This window comes from Mobula birostris, chromosome 8 (assembly GCF_030028105.1).
Source record: "Mobula birostris isolate sMobBir1 chromosome 8, sMobBir1.hap1, whole genome shotgun sequence".
NCBI lineage: Eukaryota > Metazoa > Chordata > Chondrichthyes > Myliobatiformes > Myliobatidae > Mobula > Mobula birostris.
Window position 1 is genome coordinate 133,613,334 of NC_092377.1, and position 24,535 is coordinate 133,637,868.

The 24,535-nt window shown below is 50.8% G+C and overlaps 1 protein-coding gene across 1 annotated transcript in view; it reads right to left on the bottom strand.

The window, feature by feature from the left end:
* The window catches only part of LOC140201725 (glycogen synthase kinase-3 beta-like), a 73,856-nt gene that overhangs the window by 35,158 nt on the left and 14,163 nt on the right, over window positions 1-24,535 (bottom strand). The window contains exons 2-6 of the mRNA XM_072266305.1: window positions 20,790-20,977; window positions 18,651-18,734; window positions 14,410-14,520; window positions 12,255-12,385; window positions 2,947-3,053 (exon numbers count right to left, since the gene is read on the bottom strand). Of these exons, the coding sequence (XP_072122406.1) occupies window positions 2,947-3,053; window positions 12,255-12,385; window positions 14,410-14,520; window positions 18,651-18,734; window positions 20,790-20,977 (621 nt within the window). The remainder of the gene's footprint in view (window positions 1-2,946; window positions 3,054-12,254; window positions 12,386-14,409; window positions 14,521-18,650; window positions 18,735-20,789; window positions 20,978-24,535) is intronic.

The window sequence follows — 24,535 nt, forward strand, 5'->3', positions numbered from 1 at the left end:
ACAGGAGGAATATGACAGATTCTATATCAGGATATACATCTTTGCTGTTGATGGAACAGTACAACTCCACCAAGAAAGCTACATAAGGAGTCTTCAGGCAATCAGCATGGAATCCTCACATGTCACACAACAGGATGCACCCCTCAGTGAAACTGAAGCTGAGCAGACATGACATCATGTTTGATGCCTGCAACTTGACATCCAGCACAAAAAATGCCATAGTAGAAACTTTACAAGAGGCAAACAAGATAGTGTGCAAAATTCAATCTGGAAAAAGTAGTCTTGAAGATTGGAAAAGATGGCTCACTGAGGCTCGTTGCCTTTTATGAAGCCTCACTTGGAAATCTTCCTGATGGAAGTACTCAAAGGGGACATTTCATTGTACCGATGGGAGAAGAGGGAAGATTTCACCTCTGTGTTGGCAATCAAAAAGGATCCAAAGAGTTGAATGTAATATGCTGAGTAGAAACTCTTGCAGTGTTTGAAGGTATTGACAGTGCTATTTAACTGGCCATACTCCACTCTGAGCTTGTCCATGGTGACCCAAAGAAGAACGGTCTACAAATAACTTGTGTCACAGACAAATACTCTGGTTTATGCCATCAAATCCACCCAGTCAGTTACAGAGAAGAGGCTTCATCTAGAGATAAGTAGCATCAAGGAACTTGTCCAAGCACAGAAAATTCATCATGTTCTGTATTCAACTACAAATGAACAACTGACTGTCCCTTGTGCTGCTGAAGACACTTAGTGAAGGCAACTAGTACGTTAAGAACTGTATCAACATCAAGGGTTAGAACTAATTCCCAAGTCCTAACGGACATCTAACTGGTACTTCGTAAACTATTTTTTAATATACATAAAAAGAATGGGAGATAGTTGGGCTATGTAAGCATTTGTTTGGGATTTGCACTTCCCCTGTTATAGGAATGCCTGGCGGGGTGGTGGGGGGGGGTGGTGAGAGAGGATTTGTGGGTAAGAAGATGGCAGCCTTTATGTACTAAACACAATTCGGGAAAGAAAACCTTGTCTTTGTCATTTGAGCATTAACAGAACCATTCTCTCCCATGTCTCTTGCCCTGAAACCATTCTCACCCACCTGTATCTCTCTGGGATTATTCCCGCGCGTGCGTGCGTGCGTGTGTGTGTGTGTGTGTGTGTGTGTGTGTGTGTGTGTGTGTGTGTGTCTCTCTCTCTCTCTCTCTCTCTCTCTCAGACAATTCACCCCGTCTCTCTCTCCCCCCCATCCCCGGGACAATTCCTCTGTGTATGTGTGTGTCTCTCTCTCTCTCCCCCATCTTTCACACTCACTGGGACCATTCTCTCCTGCTCTCCTGTCTCCCTCTGGGGCAATTCTCTTCCGTCTCTCAATAAACTCTCTGTTGGACATTCACAATTGTCTCCGGTTTCTTTCTTCCCCTGTCCCTCTCCGGCACATCTCCCCCCACCCTCACCCCCTTTCTCTCTGGGACATTTCCCCTCCCTCTCCAGGACGTCTCCCCCCTCCACCCCCTCCCCCTCCGGGATGTCTCCCCCCCCACCCACTTCCTCTCCAGAACCTCTCTCCCCCCCCACCCCCTTCCTCTCCGGGACGCGTACCCAACCCCCACCTCCTCCCCCCCCACCCCCTTCCTCTCCGGGACGCCTCCCCCCCTCCACCCCCTCCCTCTCTGGGATGTCCATCCCCCCTCCCCCCCAACCCCATTCCTCTCCGGGACATCTCCCCCACCCCACCCAGTCCACCCTGCCTCTCCGGGACGTCACCCCCCCCCCCAACCCCTTCCTCTCCGGGACGTCTCCCCCTCCCACCCCCCTTTCCTCTCCGGGACATCTCCCCACCCCACCTAGCCCACCCTTCCTCTCCAGAAAGCCTCCCCCCCACCCCTTCCTCTCCAGGACGTTTCTCCCCACTTCCTCGCCGGGACATCTCCCCCCCATTCCTCTCCAGGACGTCTCCCACCCTTCCTCTCTGGGAAGTCTCCCCTCCACCCCCTTCCTCTCCAGGACATTTCTCCCCACTTCCTCTCTGGGACATCTCCCACCCTCCCTCTCTGGGACGTCTCTCCCCCCCCCCCACCCCCTTCCTCTCCAGGACATCTCCCTCCCCCACCCCCTGCCTCACCGGGACATCTCCCCCCCCACTCCTTTCCTCTCCAGGACGTCTCCCCCCCACCCCCTTCCTCTCCAGGAAGTCTCCCCCTCCACCCCCTTCCTCACCGGGACATTCCCCCCCACCCATCTCCTTCCTCTCCAGGACGTCTCCCCCCCCCACCCCCTTCCACTCCAGGAAGTCTCCCCCTCCACCCCCTTCCTCACCGGGACATTCCCCCCCACCCATCTCCTTCCTCTCCAGGACGTCTCCCCCACCCCCTTCCTCTCTGGGACGTGCCCACCCTTCCTCACCAGGATGTCTCCCCTCCCCCCCTTCCTCTCTGGGACATCTGCCCTCCCCCTTCCCACTGACTCTTTTCTCTGGGATGTATGTGTGTATATATATATATATATATATATATACACACATCTCTGTCTCTCTCTGACCCATCTTTCCACTCCCCCTTCTCCCCCTCTCGCTCTTGGTCGGTTCTGTCCCATGCTCCCTCTCTTTCCAGGTTGTCTCTCTCCATCCCTCCCTCACTCTCAGGGTTATTTCATTCCTCCCTCCCACTGCATCTCTTCTCCTGGACGGCTCTCTTCTCTCTCTCTCCCCGAGACAGCTCTTTTCCTCTACTCTATGGCTCTCCTTCCCTACCCTCCTCGGGATAGTTCTCCCTCTCTCTGCCTGGGATAGCTCTCTCTTCTTCTTCTCCTCCTCTCTTCGGACATCTCTCCCACCCCCCCACTTTCTCTGGGACAACTCTCTCTGTCTCCTCCATCTCTGTGGGACAGCATAGTCTCTGTGTCTCTGGCACAGTTTCTCCTCACCGGGTCTGCCCAGCGGTCACTCACCGATATTGGATGTGTAGTCTGTAGCTCCAAAGATGAGCTCTGGTGCTCGGTAATATCGGGAGCAGATGTATGATACATTGGGTTCACCCTTCACCAGCTGCTTCGCACTGCAATCAACATACACTCACATTAAGATATCTTGTCCTGTTAGCTCACTCCAGCAACCCAGGTCATTACAGCACCAGGATGGTGCTGAGACACTGTCATACTCCCGATGACCTGTTGAGTCCAAGCTGTGCCGCTGACAGTCAGTCACCAGGTTCTGTCAGTTACAGCAGTTCCCCATTCTAGTTTTGCACACTCATCCTTATGTGGGACCTTGCACTCCGAAAGCCTAAATACACCACTGAATACACTGGTTCTCTCCCGTCTACCCTGTCAGTTGCAACCTCAAAACATTCCAGAAGTTTTGTTGAGAACTTCCCTTTCACGTTGACTCCTGTCAGAGTCATATAGCAGGGAAAGAGGCCCTTATGGCCTAACTCATCCTTGTTGACCAACTAATCTAGAAGCACTTGACCCATATCCCTCCAAACTATTCCTGTCCATTTACCGGTCCAAATGTCTTGTAATTGTACCAGCCTCAAGCACCTTTCCTTGCAGCTTATTCCACATATGGACAACCCTCTGGGTGAAAAAGTTGCCCCCCAGATCCCATTCAAATCTTTCCCATCTCATGTTAAACTTAAGCCCTCTTGCCTGTGAAAAGACCAAGTGCACTATATCTATGTACACCCCTCATGATCTCTTTAAGCTCATCCCTAATTTCTTGCATTCTAAGGAATAAACTCCTTGCCACTGTTACTTTATAATTTCCTGTCAGCCACCTTGTGTACAGACACTGGTGTGTCTAGCATCACTTCATGGATGTACAACAAGCTATGTATTTATATTTATTATTTTTTTTATTATTGCATCCTTTATCTTATTGTGTTTTTTTATGCTGTATCTGATCCAGAGTAACAATTACTTAGTTCTCCTTTATACTGTGTACGGGACATTCAACAATCTTAAATCTTTAAAGTTATAGTGTACCAATTCCCTCCCTATAACTCAGGCCAAGTCCTGACAGCATCCTTGTAAATCTCTGCACTTTGCTCTTCAACTGCCTCATTTACTGTGAACTCTAGCAATTTCACTACCTTTCGTTAGGATAATCAGGCCAATAATTCTCTCTTTTCTTACCAAGGTTACATTAGCTGCTTTCTAATCCATTGGAAATGTAAGAACATTGGAAAATAACCAATGCATCGACTATTTCTAGCGCCATATCCTGACGTACTCTGGAGCCCTGTAGATTTCACCTACAAACACAGATTTGCTTCAGCTTCCCCCCCACCACCACCTCACTGGACCCTTTGAACCCAATTTTTCTTTTGGGAAGTTAGGCTTGACACAAGTTGGACCCACGCACACAACCGATGAATTCTCCCATTCCCTTCCTCCCCACAGTTAATCCCCAAGGATCTGACGGTAAGGCAGTGATGTTTGTCTTCACTAATTTTTTTTGTCTCTCCACATATTATAAACATTGAGCTGTGATACAGCCTATGCTCTCTGCAAACTTACTCTTGTACTGTATCTTCCTTCTCAATCAGTTTATCCTTTTTTCTGAACTGATCACAATCCTCGGGCTTGCTTTCTACTGGCCTTCCTTGAATTAATTCTTTCCATAAGTTTTTGGCAAATCATGATTGAGACACCTTTTTTGTTTGCACCAGAGATATGCCATCCATGTAACTTTTGAATTTTACACCTTGGATCCCATCATCAATTGTTTAACTAACATTCCACAGTCTATCATAACCAATTCCCACCTTCTAAAATTAAGATTCCTTTATTTTCATTCACAAGACCCTACTTTGAGAAGCAATCCTCTCGCCCTCTTTTAATAAAAAACAGTATCGTGTTATGACTACTCTTCCTCAATCAATACCAATCTTTCCTCATTGCACAGTAGTAATCCAGGAGCAGCGGACACTCTGCTAGAGGAATTCAATGGGCTGACCAACACTAATGGAAGGAAAAGAACTACACTGTCAAGTTTTGATGCAAAGCTCTGAGTTCCTCCAGCAGGCTGTTGTTCCAGATTCCTGCACCTGCAGTCTCACGTGTACTCACACCACAGTGGTGTGCTTTCTCTCATGAGTTCCTGAACTAACAAGTCCACAAAGCCAAAACGTGTGCACAGCTCAACACATCATGGGAACTAGCCCCACCTCAACAGCCTCTATCGATACTTCTTGCTACCTCAGTAAAGCACCCAGCACAATCGAAGACTGCACCCACCCGGACGTTCCCTCTCTTGTCAGGCAGCATTTATAGAGGGGAGTAAACAGTTGACATTTCAAGCTGAGACCCTGCATCAGGACTGAAAAAGTAAGAAAGGGAAGGGGTGAGAAATTACTACTGCCACAATGAGGTTGGAAGTTAGAGAATTTGATGTCACATATGGGATATCCTGTCCATGACTTCCTCTACTGCTACAATGAGACTATACTCAGGTTGGAGGAGCAACACCTGGGTTGCATCAACACTGATTTCTCTAACCTCTGGTAACTTCTCCCTCCTCCCTCTTTTTTCCATTCTGCATTCTGGATCCCCTCTCACCCCTTCTCTGCTCCTCTCCTGCCTTCCCCATCACCTTCCCCTGGTTCCCCTCCTTATTCCCTTCTTCCATGGTCCACTGTCCTTTCCTATCAGATTCTTCTGTCTTTAGCCCTCTACTTCTTGCACCTATCAGTTCCCAACTTCTCACATCAACCATTTTCCCCTACCTACCCATCTTCCCCCTCAACTAGTCTCACCCATCACCTGCCAGCTTGTATTCTCCCCTCTCCTCCAATCTACTTATTAAGGCTTCTGTCCCCTTCCCTTCCAGTCCTGATGAAGGGTCTAGGCTGAGAACCATTGACCACAGATGCTGCCTGACTTGCTGAGTTCCACCAGTGTTTTGTACATTTGCTCAAGATTTCCAACATTTGCAGAATTTTGTGTTTATTCTCTCTTCTCCCCTCTCTCACCGGGCAGAAGAAACAAAAGCCTAAAGGCACATACCACCAAGCTCAAGAACAGCTTCTACCCTGCAGTTATCAGATTCTTGAACTTCCCTCTTTTATAGTAAAATGGACTTTTGGCCTCACAATCTACCTCACTATGATCTTGCACTTTTTCGGGAGCTTTTACAATTTATTCTACATTGTTATTGATTTACTTAATCCTTGCTCAATGCACTTTGATATAAAATTCTCATCATCTGGGATATGAGCTCTTCTCATTACTACCTCTGGGAAAAAGGTACAGATGCTTGAAAATCCACACTCAATGATTCAGGGACAGCATCTTCCCCTGTGCTATCAGATTTCTGAAATGTCCATGAACACCATCTCACTCTTCCTCCTCTGCACTTTTTATAGTAACTTATGGTAATTATAAATGTCTTGCACTGTATTTCTGCTACAAAACAAATGTTATGTCAAATGTCAGTGAAAATATACCCGATTCTGATTCAGCTGCAGTCTTGTGCGTCTCCCTCTTGCTTTTCACTTTCCCATCTTTAGTTTTTACTCTCGCCTCCTCCACAGCCTCCCCACTCCCTGCGATTCGTTTAAACCCTCCCTAAAAGTATCAGTACATCACTTTGGTATGGACCATAGATTCTGTCCCGTCCAAATCACTGCACGTAACCCATTACTCACCAGCCCCAGAGTCCCAGAAATCAGAAACCTGCCCTACCTGTGACACAAGAGATCCTGCGTGTGATGGAAATCTTGAGCAACACGCACAAAATGCTGGAGGAACTCAGCAGGTCAGGCAGCATCTATGGAGGGGAATAAACAGTCGATGTTTTGAGCCAAGACCCTTCATCAGGACTCTGTGAGGCCCAAACCATACAAAGGGTCTGAACCCAAAACAATGACTGCCCATTCCCCTGACCGTTGAAAACCTCCCTATCTATCACCTTTTTGGTCCCATGTTCTCCTGTTCCTGCGCTTCACTAACACATAGCAGCATGACCTCTGAGATCCTCTTTTTCATTTTGCCCCTGCTGAGATTCCTGTGGCAATTCACCTCATTGGTACTAGCTGGTTGTTCACCCTGTCCCTTCAGAAAGTCCTGCAGCCACCCTGATACATCCCTGATCCTGGCACCAGGGAGGCAATGTACTTGGATTCCTGATTGTGGCCACAGAACTGTCTATCTGTACCCCTTAACAATCAAGTCCCTGTTAACAAAGACCTTCAGGGCTTTATCCTGCCCTCATGTTGAACACAGCCATCCTGGTTGTCGCTGTTTGCTTGAGTGACCATACCCACAACAGTATCCAACAAAATACATCTGTTTGAGAGTCAGAAAGATATACAACATGGAGGAAGGCACTTTGGCCCAAATTATCCATGCTGAGTTCGTTGGTCCTATCTACCCATGTATGACCCACAGCCCTTTAAAAGTCTTCTCATCTAGATGGCTTTTAACTGTTGCTAACATGCCCTTCTCAACCATTATTTGTGGCAGCTCTTTCCTTTGCATGAAGAAGTTGCTCCTGATATCCCTTTTAAATCTCTAAACTCTGATCTTACACCTATACCCTCTTGATTTTAACACCCACCTTCCCAGGAAGAAGACAATGTGCATTCACCCTGTCTGTGCTCTTCATGATCCTACACACCACTACCAGGATTCACTCCTCAATTTCTTGCGTTCCAAGGAACAAAATCCTAATCTACACAACCTCTCCTTGCAAATCAGAATCCCAAGTCCAGGAAACATTCTGATAAATCTACTGTGCAAACTTTCTAGTTTATTAACATCTTTAATACAACGGGGTATCCAGAACTGTACACAAAACTCCCAAGTTTGAGACTGGCTGTCAAAGTCTTGGATGGTGTCGTCATGAGCTACAATCAGCCTGGCCAGCACAGAGCAGGGTCTGCAGATGGTGGCCTCACTGTCTTACATAACTGTAATGTAACTTTTCAACTCCTGTACTCAGTACTCTGACTGATGAAGACCAGAGTGCCAGATGCCTACCTCACCAACCCGTCTACCTGCAAAGCCACATACAGAAAACTAGATAACTGCACTTCAAGAACACTCCACTCCGTAACACTTCCCAGAACTCTACCATTCATGGTACAAGTCGTACCCTGGTCTGGTCTCCCCAGATGCAATACCTTACCTTTATGGAATGTCCACAAGGGACTTGTGTACTACCTTTTCCTGCTTCTCTGTCTGGTGGTCCCTATCGCTTTTCTGTAGTGCCTTCTTTGTTAGACATCTCATCATTACTCTGCCCCCACCCCCACGTCCAACCCAGTCTCTGCCACCTGCTCCACTGCCTTGTTAACTCATCACATTACTGTCCACCCCTGTGTGTGGCAGGCTGCGGGCACGACTGGCAAGGCCAGAAGTTATAAAGTCATAGAGCAGTGGTCTCCAACCTCTGGGCCGCGAAGCATGCAGGGGTGCAGCGGTGGCCGGAATGCACCCAGCACATCTTCATGAAAAATGCCGAAATAAACAAGCTAACTAATTAGGTGCGGCCCGACACGTAAATATCGGCACAGATCAGAGGTGATTGCTGATTGTGTAGAGCAAGTGAAATCGGCAATCGCCTCTGATCTGAGCCAACGTTTACGTGCCGAGCGGTACCTAATTAATCAGCTTGTTTATTTCGGCTTTTTTCTTAAAGATGTGCTGGGTATGTTCCAGCTACCGCTGCACCCCTGCATGCTTCGCGGCCCGGAGGTTGGGGACCACTGTCATAGAGTACTACAGCACAGTAACAGGCCCTTCAGTCCATCTACTCAATACTGACCTGTATTTTCTGCCTAGATTCATCTACATGCATGTGAACCATAGCCCTCATTGCCCCTTCCAATCATGCACCTATCCAAACTTATTTTGAACATTACAATTGAACCCACATCTGCTGTCAGCTCATTCTACACTCGCATCACCCTGTGTGAAGACATTCCCCTGAAAATAACTCCACAAGTTATCACCCATCCCTAACTACCCCCCCCCCACCCCGAGAAGGTGTTGGAGGGGAATTGGGATTGGCCGAATTCCTGTAGTGAAATTGCTGGTGGGGAGAGCTTCTACAGATATACACATCCAAGTCAGGAGGGGAACCTGCAGGCAGTGGTACTGCTGTGCAACCTCATCCTGTCGGCTAGCATGGGACTTGCTATCGGAATAGCCGGGGTATACCCGGCAGGCAGTGGCTCTGCACAGCTGCGAAACTTGCTATCAAAGTCTTGGATGGCGTTGTCATGAGCTACAGTCTGTCTGGCCAGCACAGAGTAGGGTCTGCAGATTGTGGAAGGCTGCCACTCTCTGCAGGACACAGTTGGTTTTGGATCTAAATTAAAATTTAAATTGTTATTTTCCTTGTAGTTTAACTTCCTTCATGTTTGCTTATATGTTTGTGTAATTACCTGCTGCATCATGAGCGCAAGCCACCTCACTATCAAGGATACCTTGCAATGGTGGTGCCTCAAGAGGGCGGCATCCATCATTAAGGATCTTCGCCAGCTGGGACATGCCTTCTTCTCATCACTCCCTCACTATTCCTCTTTTGCACTACTATTTTATTGTGCCTTATCGTAATTTGTGATTCCTGCACTGTACTGTTGCCTCAAAACAACAGATTTCAGTGACAATAAACCTAATCCTAATTCTGTTTGTAAATTTTCAGTAGATTTTCAATAATTCACAGCTCTGTACAGTTGAACGATTTCTGTATAATTACCTGCTGCATTCAGCTGCTCCTGCTCTTCTGCAGTTTCTTTGTCTGTGATGCTGTGACAGCAACTGTCCGCGATAAAATTCCCTTATCTAACCAGAACTAGCTTGCAATGGAAGGGGGAGGGGAGCATGAGGTCTAGTCATTGTTATTTGCCTTACTTCTCTTTACGTTTTACTTGTTGTTACAAGCTGACCTTGTCTGAGGGGGACTGAGTGCTAACCTGTGCCTGTAACTCCAGGTCACAGGGGTTTCCTCACTTTGCCTATCACCCTCCTCACAAACCCTCCAAACTTGCAGAGGTCGAGACCTGCCATCACAAATTATTGCCAACGCTGGACAGTTGTACTCATGGGGCCGGAGGAGTGATTCCCTACCCCAGCCACTTTGGCTTCTGAAGCAAGTCAGAAATAGAGACAGGTGGTGCCGCAGGTAGATGGGCGAGTATGGTGCACAGGGCTGCTGGAGGGATTGTGAGAAAGGGAAGGCTGGCAAGAGAGGTGGGGGGGGGCGGGGTGGTGGCAGGAAAGAATATACCTATTGGTAGTAAGGTACAGGGTTACGCAGAGGATGGGGTGGAGAGGAAGAGATCAGGGCGAGAAGATGGGACGGGAACAGACCAGGAAGTGTTGTGGGGGTGGAACAGATGTGGGAAGGTGATGGTGGGGGAACAGACTGGAATGGTGGTGGGAGAACAGACTGGGATGGTGGTGGGGGAACAGACTGGAACGGTGGTGGGGGGAATAGACTGGAATTGTGGTGGGGAAGAGACTGGAACGGCGCTGGGCGATCAGAGACTGGAACGGCGCTGGGCGATCAGAGACTGGAACGGCGCTGGGCGATCAGAGACTGGAACGGCGCTGGGCGATCAGAGACTGGAACGGCGCTGGGCGATCAGAGACTGGAACGGCGCTGGGCGATCAGAGACTGGAACGGCGCTGGGCGATCAGAGACTGGAACGGCGCTGGGCGATCAGAGACTGGAACGGCGCTGGGGGATCAGAGACTGGAACGGCGCTGGGGGATCAGAGACTGGAACGGCGCTGGGGGATCAGAGACTGGAACGGCGCTGGGGGATCAGAGACTGGAACGGCGCTGGGGGATCAGAGACTGGAACGGCGCTGGGGGATCAGAGACTGGAACGGCGCTGGGGGATCAGAGACTGGAACGGCGCTGGGGGATCAGAGACTGGAACGGCGCTGGGGGATCAGAGACTGGAACGGCGCTGGGGGATCAGAGACTGGAACGGCGCTGGGGGATCAGAGACTGGAACGGCGCTGGGGGATCAGAGACTGGAACGGCGCTGGGGGATCAGAGACTGGAACGGCGCTGGGGGATCAGAGACTGGAACGGCGCTGGGGGATCAGAGACTGGAACGGCGCTGGGGGATCAGAGACTGGAACGGCGCTGGGGGATCAGAGACTGGAACGGCGCTGGGGGATCAGAGACTGGAACGGCGCTGGGGGATCAGAGACTGGAACGGCGCTGGGGGATCAGAGACTGGAACGGCGCTGGGGGATCAGAGACTGGAACGGCGCTGGGGGATCAGAGACTGGAACGGCGCTGGGGGATCAGAGACTGGAACGGCGCTGGGGGATCAGAGACTGGAACGGCGCTGGGGGATCAGAGACTGGAACGGCGCTGGGGGATCAGAGACTGGAACGGCGCTGGGGGATCAGAGACTGGAACGGCGCTGGGGGATCAGAGACTGGAACGGCGCTGGGGGATCAGAGACTGGAACGGCGCTGGGGGATCAGAGACTGGAACGGCGCTGGGGGATCAGAGACTGGAACGGCGCTGGGGGATCAGAGACTGGAACGGCGCTGGGGGATCAGAGACTGGAACGGCGCTGGGGGATCAGAGACTGGAACGGCGCTGGGGGATCAGAGACTGGAACGGCGCTGGGGGATCAGAGACTGGAACGGCGCTGGGGGATCAGAGACTGGAACGGCGCTGGGGGATCAGAGACTGGAACGGCGCTGGGGGATCAGAGACTGGAACGGCGCTGGGGGATCAGAGACTGGAACGGCGCTGGGGGATCAGAGACTGGAACGGCGCTGGGGGATCAGAGACTGGAACGGCGCTGGGGGATCAGAGACTGGAACGGCGCTGGGGGATCAGAGACTGGAACGGTGCTGGGGGATCAGACTGGAACGGTGCTGGGGGATCAGACTGGAACGGCGCTGGGGGAACAGACTGGAACGGCGCTGGGGGAACAGACTGGAACGGCGCTGGGGGAACAGACTGGAACGGCGCTGGGGGATCAGACTGGAACGGCGCTGGGGGATCAGACTGGAACGGCGCTGGGGGATCAGACTGGAACGGCGCTGGGGGAACAGACTGGAACGGCGCTGGAGGAACAGACTGGAACGGCGCTGGGGGAACAGACTGGAACGGCGCTGGGGGAACAGACTGGAACGGCGCTGGGGGAACAGACTGGAACGGCGCTGGGGGGGGAACAGACTGGGGAGGGTGGTGGTGGTGATGGGAACAGACTGAGGTAGAGGGTGTCTAGACCGAGGATGGAAATGATGGAGACAAATGGCCCCATTTTGACCCACCTGCCGAAGTCGCAGAGCTTGAGGATGGCGGTCTCAGGATCCACCAGCATGTTCTGTGGTTTGATGTCGCGGTGGCAGACGCCCTGGGAGTGAATGTATGCGAGGCTCTGAAATAACTGGTATATATACACCTGGTTGGGGAGAGTGAGATGGAATTAGTGAGTGCAGAACACCCAGCTCCATTCGAGGTGTCCCCCTTTCCCACTCCCATCTGCAAACTAACAGTGTGTGTCCTTACATGTGCAGGTACACAGGCACTGGGTGATCATCAACTGGCCACTGAAAATTGCCCTTGGTGGGAGCCGGGCTGACGAGAATGTGGGGTAATTTAAACAACCGCTTGATTGCTGGCATGACTGTGTGGCCGAAGGGTGCGTCTCCAGGCTATGTCCCTCCATGACACAAATTCTCGCTGGAAATTTGTGACCCAGAGTCATCGACTAAGACTCATTCCTCACTGCCCATCCACAGCCTGACACTCCCTTACCGCCTCTCCCGCAGCACGGCACTCCCTTCCCTCCCACTCAGAAGACACAGGAAATTCGACATGTCAACATTGACCCTCACCAATTTTTATCGAGGGGCAATAGAGCATCCCCCTCAGATAGATCATGGCTGGCTTGGCCGCTCCTCTGCCCATGACCACAAGCAACTACAGAGAGTTGTGGACACAGCTCAGCACAAGGACTGTCAGACTTCTCGGTAAAATAACTAGTGTAATCAAAGAGACCACCCAACCCGGACATTCTCTCTTCATCCCTCTCGCATCAGGCAGAAGACACAAAAGCCTGAAAGCACATACCACCTTCTATCCTGCTTTCAGAAGATTCAGGTAGACATCTCTCTCAGACAATGAGTACAATCTCTTTTTCTCTTGCACTTTGCCTACCTGCACTGTACTATCTCTGCAGCACTAACACTATCCTCTGCATTATTTCCCTTTTCTGCAACCTCAGTGTAGATGAATGGAACGGTCTGTCTGGATGGTACGCAACAAAAGCTTTTCACTGCACTGGCATTGGTTTATTGTTGTCACATGCACCGAGATACAGTGAAAAGCTTGATTTGCATATTGTTCATACAAAACAGATCATTACACAGTGCATTGAGGTACAACAGGGTAAAACAATCATAATGCAGAATAAAGTGTGACAGTTACAGAAAAAATGTAGTACAGGAACAATGTACAAAATTATAACCAGCCTGTGACACAAGAGTCCATCTTATCGTATGAGAGATCCGTTTAAGTGTCTGATAACAGCAAGATAGCTGTCCTTGAGCAGGTGGAACATACTTTCAGGCTTTTTTATCTTACTTCTGATGGGAAAGAAGAGAAGGGGCGAACGGGGTCTTTGATTATGCTGAATGCTTTACTGAGGCATCGAAAGGGTGTGTGTGTCTCTCTCTCGCTCTCACACACAGATCAGGAAAAAATGAGGTCACCACGGCCTTGTGACTGCTGCGCGGCCTCAGGGCGGATGGACACTGACCAGTCAATGACCACACCCCCCACCCTCAGTTGCTTCCACAGCCCACTAGTGAGGGGTTCCATCCCACCACTGCTCTCCGTGGTCAGTGGCTGCTACTCACACCCCGTTCTGACCAAAGTCCTAACCCAGTGCCCAATCTCCCATCCACATCCTGTCCAACACCATCGGCACTTGGGCAACCCCTCCCAGATCTCAACAGCCTAATGACATTCCCTCCATCCCAAGAACGAGTGTTGCTGGGAACTGGCTGTGCTCCCACACAGCAGACACTCAAGCAGAGAGCTGTGGAGTTCACACAGGCAGTTGACAGACATCCTTCAGTGCCCAGTGTAACTAACCAATGTACCACCAGCCAGTGTACAGTGATATCCAGAGTCTGGTGTAACACCTGCCAGAGTACACCCCAACCTATGACATCCATTGCTCTGTATAATCCCAGCCAGTGTACACGTCACTGAGTGACACCCCCAACCAGTGAGGACAACGGCCAGTGTACTCCCCACATTGTGTGACAACCACTGCCAGTGTTTCACCAGACAGTGAATACCCCACAGCCCCAGCGACCATCTTCAACCGGCCCCCGAGGTTGCCACTGTGCCCCGCCCACCCACTGCTTCTCACTAAAGGCATTTCAGCACACAAAGCCAGTGCTGGTCACCACTCACCTTGATGTAGATCATGGGAATGGGTTGCTTGGCCTTGTTGAAGTGCCGGGCGACTCGATAAACCGTCTCTGGAACGTAGTCTAGAACCAGATTTAAGTAAACCTCATCTTTCTGTTGGACACAAAAAACATCTGCAGTATTTACCACAGACACCCAACACACTACAGCAGGACAGCCCATTCCCTTACCCCTCCCCGCAGCAGGGGCCACGACAACCTCAGTGGTCAACCTGACAACCAGCCTGACATGGGATAATCAACCCTACGATCTGGTTTTCAGCTGAGGAAAGGTACTTGCAAACCAGAACAGACACAGCTCGTTTCTTGGGGCCCCAGTGAAGCCTATGTGGTACACTGAGCAAAGGTCAGGTTGACACACTCGGCAGAGACGGTGAAATAAAGCGTCACCAAACTGATGGCTGGGATGGTCGGTCTGTCCCTGCGAGTCACAGAACAGTGTAGCAAGGAAACAGGCCCTTCAGGCCAACTCGTCCATTCCAGCCATGGTGCCCATCAACTAGATCCAGTTGCCTGCGTGTGGCCTTTATTCCACCCCCCCACCCCCCCCTTGTCTATGTGCTCATTTGAATGTCTTTTAAAAGCTTGCTTCCTCTGGCAGTGCACTTCACACACTCCCAATCCTCTGTACTCAGGTGTCAACCTCACCACTCAGTCTCTTTAAATGTTTCCCTCTCATCTTAAACCCGTATCCTCTACTTTTCCGTTCTTCTTCCCCGTTCATTCACTTTATCTATGCCAATAAAGACTGTATAAACCCCTGTTGGATTGGGGTCTAAAATGTAATCTTCCTTGTTTAACTTTGCTCATGCTTGCTTCAGTTTGTATAGTCACCTGTCTATAAATGTTGAGTGGATTTTCAGTCATTTATAGTATAGCTGGTCTGTATTTTTTGTATATTTTTTTTCTGAAAGACTGTCATGGCAACATAAAACAAAGCTGTCCTTATTATCTCTTCAACTGCCCCAATCACAAGAATCCCTTTACCTATCCAGCTTGAACTAGCTTTCAACATAAAGACTGACAATGAGACGAGGTTCTTTGTTCTGTTCTTCATTCTCTCTTTCTTCCTTACTTACAGTAGAGTGAGTTGGTTAAGTTGGAGTTAGTTCCCTCCTGCTGCACTTTACTGATATTTCTTTATAAAGACTATCCAGTAAAACTGCTGGAACACAAGATTTGCACCTCATCCTTGACTTCTGAAGAACCTTATGGACATCATCATTTCTGGGTCTCTGTAAGGACACCTCTCAGTTTTCTACACTCAGAGGGATAAAGTCCGAGCCTGCCCAACCTCTTCCTACAACCCAGGCCTTCAGGACCTGGTAGCATCCTCGTGAATATACTTTACACGGTTTCCAGCCCAATGATGTCTTCCCCACAACAGGACAGCAAAACCATGCACATTGCTCCAGGTGTGCTTTCATCTACCTCTCCTACAAACTGAATGAGTAGTCTTGGTTTACGCCCCCAAAGGGTGGAGAGAGGGAGTGGTATATAACTTGACAAGGGAGCTGTGGAGATGACACTTTCTGTGGCTGGGATGTTCAGAACCAGGGACCACTATCTCAACCAAACCTTTTTCAGAGTGTGTGGCCAAACTGGCAATAATCTTCTAAAAAATTACCTTGGTGAGTCATTGTACTTTTGAGCAGAGATTACTATTATAACTATTTACTATCCAAATACACCAAGTCTGTGAGGATTTTGAAACATGTCATCCAACGCCACGTTCTCGCAAACGTCTAGCTGGCACCAATCCAGCATGAGACGTTTCGTGGGAAAACATCTCTCTGCCATTGATTGTAAAAAAGAAATGATTCAATGATTCATTTGGCAGTACAGATAATCATTATGTATCTTTGTATTATGGGTGGGGTTTAAAGAATTGAAAGGTGGCACAATATGCTGCTTACCAACAAAATTTTTGCTTGTGCCACCTTGGGCATGCATGCCATAAGAACAGAATTAGGCCAATCGGCCCCTTGAGTCTTCTCTGCCATTTCATCATGGCTGATTTATTATTCCTTATTATCCTGTCTTCTTCTCGTAACCTTTGACTCCCTTACTAATCAACAACCCATCAACCTGCTTTAAGTGTACCCAATGATTTGGCCTCCATGGTTGCCTATGGCAATGAGTTCCACAGATTCATTGCCCTCTGACTAAAGAAATTCCTCATCGCCATTCTAAAGGGATGTTCTTCTATTCTGAGACTGTGGCCTCTGGTCCTGGATATCCCCACAATAGGAAACATCCTCTCCTTGTCCACTCTAGCTAGACCTTTCAATATTCGATAGGTTTCAGTATGATCCCCCCTCATTCCTCTAAACCAGCGACTGCAGGCCCAGAGCCATCAAAAGCCTACATTAACCCTTTCATTCCCGGGATAATCCTTGTGAACCTCCTCTGGACCTTCTCCAATGTCAGCTCATCCTCTCTTAGATGATGCTGAAAATACTCCAAGTATGGCCTGACTGATGCTTTATAAAGCCTCAACATTACATACTTGCTTTTAAATTCTAGTCCTCTCAAAATGAACACTAACATTTAATTTGCCTTCCTTAATATTGACTCAACATACAAATTAGCCTTTAGAGAATCCTGCACAAGCACCTCCAAGCCCTTTTGTATCTGATTTTTGAATTTTCTCCCCATTTAGAAAATAGTCTATGCTTTTCTTCCTTCTAGCAAAGTGCACAACCATATACTTCCCTACACTATATTCCATCTGCCACTTCTTTGTCCATTCTCCTAATCTGTCCAAGTCCTTCTGCAGTCCCCCTGCCCCTCCACCAATCTTTGTATTGTCCACAAAGCCATTAATTCTGTCATCCAAATCAAGTTCAAAATACATTTATTATCAAAGTATGCATACATTATACAACCTTGAAATTTGTCTCCTTGCAGGCAGCCACAAGACAAATAAACCCAAAAGGACCCATAAAAAAAGACCAACAAACACCTAATGTGCAGAAAGGAAAAAAAAATTGTGCAAACAATAAAGGTAATAAGCAGATAGCATTGAGAACAAAAGTGAGTCCTCAGACACGAAACCTGGAGCAACCCCACAGCCTGAGCCTCGGTGCAGCCCAGAGCACAGTAAACATCATGGAGCATCGAGCAGAACCAGTTCAACTCTTGCCTTTGGTCCTGTCCCCCTGCCTTTTCAATCCATCTGGCCCAGCATTTAAATCATCCGAACACTGGGTCGTTCCTTGCTCTAAGACTCGATGTTTGACATTTAACATAAAAAGCAGTCCTAACAGACCCTTGCAGAACACCACTAGTCCCTGGCAGCTACCTGTACTTCCACTGTTTGCCTCCTGCCAGTCAGCCAGTCTTCGATCTGTGCCAGTATCGTTTCTGTAGTACTGTGGGCTCTTATCTTGTTTAGTAGTCTCATGTGTGGCACCTTGTCAAAGGCCTGAAATCCACTGACTCTTTGTTTACCCTGACTATTATTTCCTCAGAGTTCCAACAGATTGTTAGGCAAGATTTCTCCTCAAGAAAACCAAGCTGACTATGGCCTATTTTATCATGTTCCTCCAAGTACCATGAAACTTCACCCTTAATAATGGACTCTAACATCTTCCCAACCACTAAAGTCAGGCTAACTGGCCTATAATTTTTTTGTATTTTATCTCCTTCCTTACAAGGTGGAGTAACAATTGCCATAGTTCGCCACCCGTGGACTCACAACATAAGGAGTTGGCCATTCAAGACTGAGGTGAGGAGTGTGTCTTGCAGAGGGTGGTGGAACTTTGCAAGTCTCTGCCTTCTGAAAGATGCTTGGACAGGTATGCAGAAGGCAAATAGTTAGAGGGATACGGGCCCATCACAGACAAATACAGTTTAGATGGGACACAAGAGATTCTGCAGATGATGGAAATCTGGAGCAACACACACAAAATGCTGGAGGAAGAACATGCAGTAAATCAGCCAGCATCTACTGGAATGGGTTGGGGGTGGGTGAATAAAAAATCGATGCTTCGGACTGAGATCTTTTGAGGACAGATAAAGACGTGGTTGCTGCCTGATTGCTGAGTTCCTCCATCATTTTGTGTGTGCGTAGCTTACATGTGAATCTTGGTTGGCACAGACTATGTGGACAGAAGGGTCTGCTTGTATGTTACATAGCTCCAGAAATTTACTCCTATGTTTTAACGCTTCTGTACCCTATACCACCACTGTCTTACTGCACCCACGTTGTGCCACCCTTACCTTCTCCCCAGAGGAGTAGAAGAAGTAACGTAACTTGACGATGTTCACATGGTCCAGCTTCCGCATAATCTGTAGTTCTCGGTTCTGCAGCGAGAAAGCCAAATCAGCTAGGGGGCGGTGAGGGTGCCGTTCCGAGAGCATGACATGAGTCAGCAACACAAGAGATTCTGCAGATACGGCAAATCTGGACCAACATTCACAAAGTGCTGGAAGAATTCAGTAAATGACGCAGCATCTACGGTGGGAAATACAAAGACCTGGTGAACAGTCTTGGCCCAAAATGTCAACTGTTCATTTCTCTCCATAGACGCTGCCTGACTTGCTGAATTGTTCCAGCACTTTGTAGTCCAAAAGACTTGCGCTCCCAGAATGCCTGTGACTATAACCAACCTGCCCCAGTACAGGCACAATCTTGGCACCCACACAGCAACGTGGAAAACTGCCCAGGTAGATGGTGTTCACAACAATAGTTTTTAAGAGATACAAGGTGGAGCAGGCCCTTCCAGCCCAATGACTTGCACCGCCCAGAAAACTACCTATTTAAACCTGGCCTAATCACAGGACAACTTACAATGACCAATTAACCTACTAACCGGTACGTAGGGGAATGAAGGGTTATGGAGAAAAGACAGGTAGGTGGAGATGAGTCCATGGTCAGATCAGCCATGATCTTATTGAATAGCGGAGCAGGCTCGATGGGCCAGATGGCGGACTCCTGCTCCTAATTCTTATGTTCTTCTGTCTTTGCACTGTGGGAGGAAACCGGAGCACCCGGAGGAAACCTTGTGGGCTCATGGAAAGAATGTATAAACTTTCTTGCAGAGGGCTGAACTCCATTGCCAAAGCTGTAATAGCATTGTGCTAACTGTGATGCTACCATGGAGCCTCAGTCTGGCCAATTAGTACCCAGCCAACCCACTCTCAGCAGTACAGTGAGGCCGGGTTCAATGACAGTGGCATGTACTCACCAGCAATGTGTATGGGTTTCACCAGTCCCAGATCTGATCCAAATGTGGACCAAAGATGGAGCCCAGAGCTGGGCTGTAGAGGTGAGGAGAGAGTGGTAGGTTTTGACTGAGTGGGGCATCAAGGTGCCCTGTTAAAACTGGACAATAGGCATCAAAGGGAAAGCACACATGGCCGGTGCGATTGCTTGCACCAAGGAAGTGACTGTGGTCATTCATCACTTCAGCCCTAGCACGCCACTGCAGTTCCTCAGCACAATGTCCTGGCCCAAACTTCAGCTGCTTCATCAGTGGCCTTCCCTGGAGCAAAGGAGACTGATAGAGACTGGATAGAAGCTCACACATGAAAGTCTTAAATAGTGTAAGATAGCCAGTACCTTTATTCCCAGGGTGAGCAAGGATGTGCATTAATGGTGAGAGGGGATAAGTTTAAAGAAGATGTGTGAGACAAGTTTTTTTTAAAACGCAGACTGGAATGCTTTGCCTGGGGCAATGGAGGCAGCAGATACAGTAGAAGTTTTCAGAGGCTCTTTGATAGACACATGAATGTGCAGAGCAGGGAGGGATATGGACATTTCGTAGGCAGAAGGGTTCAGTTGGGTATTTAATTAGTTTGGCACTGTATGTACTGTTGACCTGTCTGTCGAAAGTTGGGGAGTTCACTGACGACCTACCCCTCAGCCAATGAAGCAGCTCACACCTGCAGCTGATGAAACCAGAACAACATTCAGGCATGGGCTGAGAAGTGACAAATAATATCAGAGCCTGGCAATTGACCATATCTGTCCCCTGGGTCGCACCACCTCCCCTCGCCATTCAATTCCCTCAGCCTACATCAATAACCTGGAGCAACAAGAACCCCAGCTACATAAAAACCATGGCTCGGAGGTTTGTCTTTCCCGTAGTGGAAGACCCACTTCCTAACACCTCAGAAACTTTCCACCATCTACATGGCGCAGTCCAGTTATACTGCGCAGGTCCCACATTGCATAGACAGCAAGATACAAGGTACACGAAGCAGGACATGTACTGCATGGACAGCAACACAAGCAGGTCATGCCTTAGGCAGGCCGTATGCCGGACAGGTCAGGGACACCCACCAACTACCCCCCCGCCGCCCCCCCCCCCCGCACCTTACCCCACAAAGTCCGGAGGAGCTGCACCTTCTGCTCACCTTGAACCTCTTGTCCTGCAGAACCTTTTTGATGGCGATGAGCTCTCCAGTGTCCACCAGCTTGGCCTGGTATACCACGCCGAAGGACCCATTACCGATGATCTTAATATCTGCGTAGGATACCTCCTTGGGAATGTCGGGCCCATGACCTGGTGTGGCCACCACTGTTGTGACCTTATTACCATCTCCTGCAAACCAGAAGCAAGTTGCCAGTCACCTCGATGCAACGCTCAGCGCCTCGCATCCCACGACTCCATTGAAGTTGACAAACAATACACTCCCCACCCCCACATCCTCCCGGTTCCACACTCATCCTACCAACAGAAACATGCTCTTCCTCCCAGATCAGGTGCACAGCTCCCATTTGCTTCCTCACCACGATTTACCGCCACAGTGATCTCACACCACTCCAGGGACAGCTAGCACCACCAACACAAGCAGTCCCCTTGGTCCCAGCCCATTCCCCTTACAGCAACAGCCCGACTTCCAACACCTTCATCCAGCCCCATCCTCCATCAGCACCTTCCCCACCCTTCCAGCGACAGCCACGGCCAGCAGTCTGCTGGGGGAGCTCAGTGACTCCATTAGCACCTTCCCCACCCTTCCAGCGACAGCCACGACCAGCAGTCTGCTGGGGGAGCTCAGTGACTCCAGCAGCACCTTCCCCACCCTTCCAGCGACAGCCACAGCCAGCAGTCTGCTGGGGGAGCTCAGTGACTCCAGCAGCACCTTCCCCACCCTTCCAGCGACAGCCACGGCCAGCAGTCTGCTGGGGGAGCTCAGTGACTCCAGCAGCACCTACGGGAGGCCAATGGATGCACCGATGTTTCAGTTCAAAGCCATCTCGCTGCAGGACTTGAAAACAGCCAGTGGCCATGACCTATGATGCCCCAGGCTTCCTGTACGTGGACGGGGTAGCATAGCCCTGCTCTGGTCCTAGCAGTACCACCATCATGGCTGCCCTACATCCCAGGATATACCATTACCATCCCCAATCCCACCAACTCTCCACCCGAGTCTGGAATATCCCGTCACTGTTACCTCAGCTTCTGTGATATCCTACCACTGACCCCAGTCCCATCATCACTACTCCGTAACACTCCAGGATATCACATCATTGACCCCAGACATGCTGTCATCGCTCGGCCAACACCGTGCTGCAGGAGGGACGGCGAGGAGGGAGCAAGGTGCTGCAGGAGGGATGGCGAGGAGGGAGCAAGGCGCTGCAGGAGGGATGGCGAGGAGGGAGCAAGGCGCTGCAGGAGGGACGGCGAGGAGGGAGCACGAGCTGCAGGAGGGGCGGCCAGGAGGGAGCACGAGTTGCAGGAGGGACGGCCAGGAGGGAGCAAGGCTCTGCAGGAGGGACGGCGAGGAGGGAGCGCGAGCTGCAGGAGGGGCGGCGAGGAGGGAGCGCGAGCTGCAGGAGGGGCGGCGAGGAGGGAGCGCGAGCTGCAGGAGGGGCGGCGAGGAGGGAGCGCGAGCTGCAGGAGGGGCGGCGAGGAGGGAGCGCGAGCTGCAGGAGGGGCGGCCAGGAGGGAGCGCGAGCTGCAGGAGGGGCGGCCAGGAGGGAGCGCGAGCTGCAGGAGGGGCGGCCAGGAGGGAGCGCGAGCTGCAGGAGGGGCGGCCAGGAGGGAGCGCGAGCTGCAGGAGGGGCGGCCAGGAGGGAGCGCGAGCTGCAGGAGGGGCGGCCAGGAGGGAGCGCGAGCTGCAGGAGGGGCGGCCAGGAGGGAGCGCGAGCTGCAGGAGGGGCGGCCAGGAGGGAGCGCGAGCTGCAGGAGGGGCGGCCAGGAGGGAGCGCGAGCTGCAGGAGGGGCGGCCAGGAGGGAGCGCGAGCTGCAGGAGGGGCGGCCAGGAGGGAGCGCGAGCTGCAGGAGGGGCGGCGAGGAGGGAGCGCGAGCTGCAGGAGGGGCGGCGAGGAGGGAGCGCGAGCTGCAGGAGGGGCGGCGAGGAGGGAGCGCGAGCTGCAGGAGGGGCGGCGAGGAGGGAGCGCGAGCTGCAGGAGGGGCGGCGAGGAGGGAGCGCGAGCTGCAGGAGGGGCGGCGAGGAGGGAGCTCGAGCTGCAGGTGGGGCGGCGAGGAGGGAGCACGAGCTGCAGGTGGGGCAGCGAGGAGGGAGCACAGCGTTGCAGGAGGGGCGGCGAGGAGGGAGCACAGCGTTGCAGGAGGGGCGGCGAGGAGGGAGCACAGCGTTGCAGGAGGGGCGGCGAGGAGGGAGCACAGCGTTGCAGGAGGGGCGGCGAGGAGGGAGCACGAGCTGCAGGAGGGACGGCGAGGAGGGAGCAAGGCGCTGCAGGAGGGACGGCGAGGAGGGAGCAAGGCGCTGCAGGAGGGACGGCGAGGAGGGAGCACGAGCTGCAGGAGGGACGGCGAGGGGGGAGCATGAGCTGCAGGAGGGACAGTGAGGAGGGAGCACGAGCTGCAGGAGGGACGGCGAGGGGGGAGCATGAGCTGCAGGAGGGGCGGCGAGGAGGGAGCTCGAGCTGCAGGAGGGGCGGTGAGGAGGGAGCTCGAGCTGCAGGAGGGACGGCGAGGAGGGAGCACGAGCTGCAGGAGGGTCGGCGAGGAGGGAGCACCGTGCTGTAGGAGGGATGGTGAGGTCATGGCTCGTTGGCAACAGGGCTAAAGTCCTGTCTGAAGAGTCAGCCTCCCAGCTGGGTCTCCATAATTCACAGACACTGACGGGAGGGAACCTCCTCACAGCAGGTCCCAGCACTGAGAAGCCAAGGTCAGATGGTCCATGTGACACCTGGAGTGGATTTTCCTTCCAAGAGAGGCATCCTATTTGAACAGACGAGCCATGCTGGGGTGAGACGTTTTGAGAACAATCAGCAGCTCTCTGTGACATCAACACCTCCCTCTTATTACCCACTGCCCAGGGAACAATGCGGGCTGCAGCCTCTCCGCTAGGCACAGGGGAACATGGACCAGTGTGTACAACACACAGTCTCTCCATGACGTGTGGATTTGCTCCAGGTGCTCTGGTTTCCACCAACTCGCAGGGTTAAGGGTTAATTAACCACTATTAAAGGCCCCTCGTGTAATATGCTAGCAGGATCGAAGGGGATTTGGTGGAACAGGTTGTGGGCTATAATAGTGGGAGAATGGAATTATTCAGTCACAAGAACACGGAAGCAGGACATTTGGTCCACTACATCCATACAGACGAGTGGGAAAACATCCCATCTTCCAGCATAGAAGCCTGAAGAGCTATGCTCAACGTTTTAGGAGCCGCTTCTTTCCCTCCGTCATCAGATTCAAATGGGCCAAGAAACCATGAACACTACCTCACTATTCATCTTTCTGTGTGCCATTTATAGCAACTTTTATAACAAATTTCCCAACGTATGTCAGTGAATATTAATCTGAACCGGATTCTGTCTGGACCGTCAGAGACTGTTTCTACCACTCAAAACTGTTACTCTCCCCAAGCAGTGGGGCCGAACGACACCTCCAACCCATTATAACCCCCCCCTCAACACCCCCCACTGCCACTACTTTGTCATTTCCTGTCAGTTACCTTATGTCACTCCTGTGCCTTGCATCACTTTATGGATCCAAATATATAAGCTATTTTATGTATTGAAATTTATTGTGCTTTTTTAAATTATTGCATTCTGAATCTTATTTCGCTTTTTTTTGTGCTGTATCCGACCCGGAGCAACAATTATTTTATCTCCTTTACACTTGCGTACTGGAAATGACGTTGAACAAGCTTGAATCTAAAAACACTTTGCAATATGTTCCAGT